This window comes from Rhamphochromis longiceps, linkage group LG6 (genome assembly GCF_057381845.1).
Source record: "Rhamphochromis longiceps isolate RC_006_pf linkage group LG6, R_longiceps_female_GT1.1, whole genome shotgun sequence".
NCBI classification, from domain to species: domain Eukaryota; kingdom Metazoa; phylum Chordata; class Actinopteri; order Cichliformes; family Cichlidae; genus Rhamphochromis; species Rhamphochromis longiceps.
Window position 1 is genome coordinate 34,603,349 of NC_140562.1, and position 6,767 is coordinate 34,610,115.

General features: G+C 43.1%; 2 protein-coding genes across 2 annotated transcripts; both read right to left on the reverse strand.

The window, feature by feature from the left end:
- Positions 1–167: 167 nt before the first annotated feature.
- dusp5 (dual specificity phosphatase 5) lies at positions 168–5,839 on the reverse strand. The gene is made up of 4 exons (XM_085410361.1): positions 5,354–5,839; positions 4,267–4,406; positions 2,935–3,154; positions 168–951 (listed from the first exon to the last, which is right to left on the reverse strand). Exons 1-4 carry the CDS (start codon positions 5,715–5,717, stop codon positions 545–547), a joined length of 1,131 nt encoding a protein of 376 aa, XP_085266487.1. The 5' UTR covers positions 5,718–5,839; the 3' UTR covers positions 168–544.
- LOC146668454 (DNA-directed RNA polymerases I, II, and III subunit RPABC5) lies at positions 3,762–4,193 on the reverse strand. The gene has a single exon (XM_085410362.1). It carries the CDS (start codon positions 4,066–4,068, stop codon positions 3,865–3,867), a length of 204 nt encoding a protein of 67 aa, XP_085266488.1. The 5' UTR covers positions 4,069–4,193; the 3' UTR covers positions 3,762–3,864.
- Positions 5,840–6,767: the final 928 nt, after the last annotated feature.

Here is a 6,767-nt window from a genome sequence, read left to right on the forward strand (position 1 = left end):
TCTACTGCTGCATTTATGCCTGTCTAGACAGGATTTATTATCTAAACCCATAAATATTGGTCATTCCTTTGTCTTGTTTTTATGAACATGTTTATGTTGGCTTGAATGAAAAAGGGCATTTGCCACATGCACAATAAAAGATTACACGGCAACAATGTTTTTTGCAGTGAAAACATTTATTAAACACATATTTGTATCCACATTATTGAAAAAACGGACCATCATTTTCAAATAAATTAGGTTTAAATGCCTGACCATGTTTGTGAGTAGGCAAATGAATCACAATATCAACCTAAGGCATGTATATTGCAGTTTATCACTGTGCTGTGTTGTTTCATCGCTGCAGTTCAGAAGACAGGAAAAAAGCATCAGTGTCTGTAGCCCATGGATTTCATAGGCTTCAAGTCCTATTATGAATACAGTTGTCTTTGACTCTTCTTTGTGTCTGTGGCTGATCTCCAGTCTATCTGCTCTGCCGGAGGCACACAGAGAGAGCGTTGATTTTTATATTTTCAAGTAAGACTACAAGCAGTCACAGTTTATTTTAAGGCAGTGCAGTTATTGGGCTCAGTTTGAACTGGTGGTGGACTGGGGACTGCAGGCAAGAGGTAGGGAGGGTGAACACAGACGGCTCAAAGTTTTTGGTGTTGAAGGTAGTGGCAAAGTCATTGGCAAAAAAGGAAGCGGACTCCGAGACACAGGGCGTGGCCGGTTCAGGTGTGGCAGCATGAACCGGTGCATTGGACAGCACCTCGGACTCAAACTGAAGCAGCTGACCCATGAAACTGAAGTTTGGTGAGATGACTGCCCGGCGCTGCTTGATGATGTCGAAGGCTGCATCAAGCCGCAGCTCCTGGGTCCTCATGATGTAGGCCATGCAGATGGTAGGTGAGCGAGAGATGCCTGCTTCGCAGTGTACCAGGACCTTCCCCCCTGATTGCTTCACATGATCTGGAAGAAAAAGGGAGGAATCTGGTGAGACAGTGACATATTTCTCTTTCTTTAATCATCAGCATAAGAAAACCACACATCAAACTGATTTCAAATCAGGAGTTTGGAACAGGAAAGAAATTTAACTGGGCTATTATTGTCTAGTCGATCACTCTCACTATATTATAGGAACACTTTTCCCCAAATATTTTATCTCTCTTTCTTTCTCATGAACATCTAGTTTGCCACATTTATTTTGTAGAAAGAAATGAGCACACGTCATTTGCTACTGTAAGTGGCACACACAGAGGCACGTGGGAGGCTTGACTTAGTCACAGAGTGCAGCTGTACATGTGATTTGTTTTCTGCTGCACCACTGTGGGGGTGCTGGGTGCTGCTGTGGTGTTCGCTGTGGCAGAGAGAAGTGTATTCTAATTTGGAGCCGCCTCGCTCCTACATACTCGTCAGTATGTTTTAAGGCCTACACACGAGTTCACTTTCACACATCTGTCTAAATGTCCTTCGCAACACGTTTCAAGAATTCTTAGAAGCAAACACCCACATGTCTTCTTTTCTGTCTCGCATCTAAGTCTGATCTACATATTGACACTTAGTTCCACGAGCCGGTAACGACACCTACACATCACCTCGTCCACTAAGCAGAAACATTAAGGGCCACTTCTGTGCGTTTATGAAGGAGAATGACTGATTTCTGACTGCTCTGATTCCCGATAAAACCACATGAATGAATAATGAACCTTCATCTGGAGAGGAGGGTGCTATGAGAGCGGGGCAGCAGCAGCAGTGGGTGTTTTAATTACCGTCCTTTGGCATGCTTCAACCGCTGTTTTCATCCACGAGGTCAATAATATTTATTTTCTCCTCTCCGGTTTACATCACCCGCTTGGTCGGAAGGGTTTCCGATTTATTGATTGATTTTATGAGACCAGCAGCCCGTGTCTAATCAGTTAGCGTGCCTGATGAAATGTTGAGGCCCTCTTTGAATGTAGGCTAAAACTGCCTTATGTAATGGACAAGATATTTAAACACACCCTAAATGTAGGCTGCATCCCCAAACAGTGCACAATACTATCCAGCTAATACAGGTCAGCCAAGCTGCTTGTGGGTAAGCTTTGTCCTTGGTTATGCCTGGATATAAATAGCCGCCAGCACATTTTGTACATCTTTTGCTGTTGCTGCTATTATCCGACACCTCTCTCCCTCCCACGCACTCTCTTTTCCTCTGTAACACATTTGCTGCCCTGCTGGCCACAGGTCCACCAATGAGTCCCTCTTGCTAACAAAAAAACTGATGTCCTCCCTCATTGTGTAGCTGTCATTAATCCTCCACCCAACCATCATAAACAATGCTGTTGTGCATGCATGCACGTATGTGTGTGTGCCAGCCAGCCCCCAGCCTCCTACACCCGGTCATTACTAAACACGTACAGCTCACCCAGTTGTCACACTGACTGGCCACACCCGGCACCATGTGATTTGGCCAGCATGGGATTGTCTTTTTCAAGGAAAGAAGGGGGGGAGGTCGGAAGGGAACGGGGGAAGTGAGCAAATCCTGAATGAAAGCAGACAGGCAGTATATGTTGGTGGGGGATTGAAGGCTGGCGATTAACTTAAACTGATTACAGCCGGGTTTCTTATAGCCCTCTATTTGTGAATGGCAGCAGGTGAGCAGCACCGATAAAGGGAGGCTATTTGAAGACAAAGACGCATTTCAAAAATAAATGCATCCATGTATAGATATCTCGCTCACTCAGCGTGGGTATTTTTGAGACTCCTTGGGGTGAAGCTGGATTATAAGTACATATAGACCGAGGCTGATCTTGTGGCCGGAAAAGCAGCCATCTAATGTTGGTCTATTTATTCCCTTTCCTAGCTGGTTTGAGCATTAGTGAGTCAGCCGTATTCTAAGATAGCAAAACATCTCAAGGCAAACCCTGTGAAGCAGAAATCAACAGTTAAATGCATTTACTCTCCTCAACTCACCTATAAAGTCTATTGCCTCCTGGAAGTGGGAGCTGATGTCGGCCATGTGGCTGTCCTCCACAGGGATCCACTTGTAGTCATAGTGGCCCTTGGCCGGCTGCAGGTCCCTGCGTGACACGTTGAGCAAGGCTGTGATGTGAAGGTCGTTGAGATAATCCTGTCTGGAGGCATGGTAGGCACTACCGAGGTAGAGGAAAGGCAGGATCTCTACTGGTTTACCCTGAGGAAGGAAAAGAGGGAGAAAGCGGAGACATGAGTCAAGCTCACGACACACAGCTTCGATCGCCAGATTTATCCATCTGCTATGACACAACCATTGTCCAAGCAGGAACATCCAAACACCTGGCAGCCGATCATTACAGTCATTTGCAGACAAAATGGACGCAGGATGCTAGAGGAATTCCCCAGTATTGAAAGAGCCCATAATGCATCAACCAGGCACAACAGTGTTCTTTGAAATCTAAACTAGCCACATGTTTTCTATTTGGTCAGTGGAAATAATAGCAGAAAGGTCAGGGATGAAAGGCTGTCTTTTCTATGGGGTGTCCTGATATCAGCTGGGCATCATGCTGTCTTTATAAAAAGACCGGGGAGCAGCGAAGGTCATATAATATCATATGTAAGTTGAGAAAATGTTTTGATGTGCCAAAAATAAAATTCTCTGATGTCAGCATGCGTTGAGCGTGCCTGTGTGTATGTATCTTTTTAGATTAAGTTTAAAAAAAAAAAACTGGCAGTGGCTTTGTGCCCCGTGGTCCTGTAGGAGAGATGGTGGGAAGTACTGCATTGTACGCTAAAGGGTGTTTCTTTTTTTTTTTTTTCACATGTAGCAATGCCATCAACAGCTTTTATTTAGAAAAATGCATCACATTAATAACACAAACGCTCAAAACTTCAGCCTGCACAAAGTCCAAACAGTTCTTCTAGTTTTCATTTCTCCAATGGCGCATAATTCAGCAATTTCTCAATAAGATCCACGTGAGAAAGAAGCATCCTCCTGCAGCAGTACCTCTTCAGTCCCAGGGCATCCAGGGCGTCACCCTCTGTGTACTCGGCTTGAAGAAGACCAAGGTATGCTTCCCATTTGTTACCAACAATCTTGCCACACGTGAAGCACCGTACAGGGATGATCATGTTTAGACACCGTTGCCACTATCGTTCGCTAAAGTACACAAGTTATGGTCTTCTGAGAGAAACAAACACCGGAGAAGTTGTAACTGCTAGCTTTGCTTTCTCCAACCGCAACAACAAGAAGACTTCCTGTTAGAATCTTTCAAAAAAAAAAAAAAAAAAAAAAAAAAAAAAAAAAAAAAAAAAAGGGTGTTTCCATACCTGATCATAATCTGGTTTGTGGTGTGAAAGCTTCTCGCTGTGGTTGCTGACTCTTTTCTCGGTTTCACTTCCGCTCTGGTCAATGGTTTTCACCTCAGTGCAAAGTTCAGGGTATTGAGAGTGGAAATTCTCGAATCCTCCTGAGAGAAGCAGTCAAAAAAAACCCCCAAAAACAAACAAACACACTTTTAATAAATGAGCTTACAATAATTCTGCCTCCTCCGACCAACACCACAAATCTTGTGAAATGGCAGCGTTTATGAAACAGACTTAGCACCGGATTATAACCTCTATAACCTGATTACAGACGCGTAATTAATTACAGGAGCCCGCAGCGAAGGACCGGTAATCGATTTAGGCCAACATTCTGAGGACGCACAAGTGACAGACGGAGATGGATGTGTTTAAACACAAACCCCGGGGGATTTGTTTAGCCTAAAGAGGTAGTGCGGATAGGGAGGGGTGAAATTCTTCGTTTTATCAACGAAAGCAATTGCACCACCAATTTGCTGGCGTTTCTCTCGCACTGACTCATCCGCTCCACTGACGCACGCAGGACATCTACAGTATGTCCAAGAAGTAAAAGAAAATGTCGGCTACTCTTAACACAGGCAAAAGGGGCGAAGAACTGCCCCGAACAGTACCAGTGTTATCAGGGAAAAAATAGACTAAGATTAAATATTAAAGGTTTCTTTCTGCCCTTTCGTCTCCTTTTGAAATAAAATCACGATAACTTCTTAATATTTCATTTAGTCAATTATAAGGATACATTTTAGATTATAACAAACAATATTTACAATTTGTCATAATAATAAAAAAGATTTCATCTTTAAGTCTGTGCCACAACAACATACAAAGCCATAAAAGATATAAAACTGACTCTGAATTTATATCCCCACAAATAAAAATATGGACGAATTCAAAACTCTTATGAAATAAAATAAAATAGATTAAATGATAAAAACAAACAAATATAAAACTGAGTTTCCTTAATGGCTTTTTAAAAGGTCTATTTAGTAAAAAAAAACAACTTTCCGACTTTTCTTTTTGTCTATATTAAAATAATTCATCTCGCCAAATCTCTCACCTTTCAAGAAACAGATGTTGGCCCCGCTCGCAAGATGTGACAGGGTGTTTATTACTATTTGAGCTACGCTGTCCTTTTTCAGTTTTTGCCAGTGGGACGTCCGGTCATCCAGCGCTACTATAGCCGAAATGCTCCCTTCCCGAAGCCTAAACAGAGCTCTCTCATCCGGGATGACAAACTGCAGGGGCACCGGTCCTCCTCGGGATCTCCGGACTACCACTGAGTTAAGATTAACATTGACTGAGCCTTTGATATTAGAGTTCGTGAATGAAAAATAAGGTCGACAGTCCACAATAAGGCAGCTTCCATACTCCTTCCTGATGATTTTCCTCAGACGCCGGCAGTCTATGCTAGAGACCTTCATTTTGATTTGTTGGACTTGTTTTTATTGCCTAAAAAATTCAACTGATTACTCCTGAATACGGGCGAGAGAAGTGCCCGCGCCAGTGCCTACATTTCCTCCAAGGGGATTCCTGCCGATCAGTTTTATGTGAATGGAACCTCCGGAGCAAGACGTCACGAACCATATATGGACACCGGCGCGGCGCGATGGCAAGAAAACACGCCCACAGCTCTGACTCGACTGTGTGACTCCTCCCGCGGCCCTTGTAAACACGACACCCCGATTACAACTGCGGTGAATTTGATTCAGCCATTACTCACAGAGTGTCCTCTGCCTGCACCTACACCTGTCCTTTCATTATTTTCAGGTTCCACTTCGTGTTCAGTGACCATTGAAAGGACACAGAGGCAGACGCTTTAAAGGGATGACCCTACAGCTCACTGCACAAAATAAAACGAAAGGGTCCCACACGGCCAAAAAAAGATGAAGTGTTTTGGAGGAAGGATATCAACCATAACATCCAGAAATACGAGTGCAACACAAATGTGCACCTTACTAAAGCCAGCCTATTAAACGACAACCATACAAAATGTCTGAAATAGAGGTGCAACTATCATTTCATTAACCTTTTACTGCTTTCTTTTGTCTGACTAATTAAAGCTTAGTTAAGTATGAGCATTATAAGTATTCATTTTCCTCTTTTTCAGCTAAACTTGTTAACAAAAACATCATGTAGTTGTTTTTGCAATTTAGAGCTGTGCTTTCCCGTAAAAGTATGCCCTTTTCATGTGTTTTTAATGTTTTTTTATTGCCTGCAGCAGTTTATCCAACATGATTTTCCTCTACAGGACACAATTAAGCGACCTTAAACCGAGAAAAACAAGAGACGCAATTGTGAGTCAGCTGTGAAATCTGATTATATCTGCTGCTCTGGATTAGAAGGTTCCTGGTTCATACCCTTGCTGGGGCCTTTCTTTGAGGAGTTTGAATGTTTTCACCAGAGTGAACAAAGTAGCCCACTCTATGAATGCATGGTTAAATGTGACATGTAGTCTGAAGTACTTTGAGCGG

What these genes read in the sequence shown, in the direction of transcription:
- LOC146668454 (XM_085410362.1), bottom strand. Translation starts at nt 4,068, where the DNA reads ATGATCATCCCTGTACGGTGCTTCACGTGTGGCAAGATTGTTGGTAAC.
- dusp5 (XM_085410361.1), bottom strand. Translation starts at nt 5,717, where the DNA reads ATGAAGGTCTCTAGCATAGACTGCCGGCGTCTGAGGAAAATCATCAGG. An exon ending in CAACATCTGTTTCTTGAAAG is followed by an intron (nt 4,407 to 5,353) that starts GTGAGAGATTTG and finishes TGCTTCTCTCAG; the next exon opens with GAGGATTCGAGAATTTCCAC. An exon ending in GGAGGCAATAGACTTTATAG is followed by an intron (nt 952 to 2,934) that starts GTGAGTTGAGGA and finishes TTTTTCTTCCAG; the next exon opens with ATCATGTGAAGCAATCAGGG.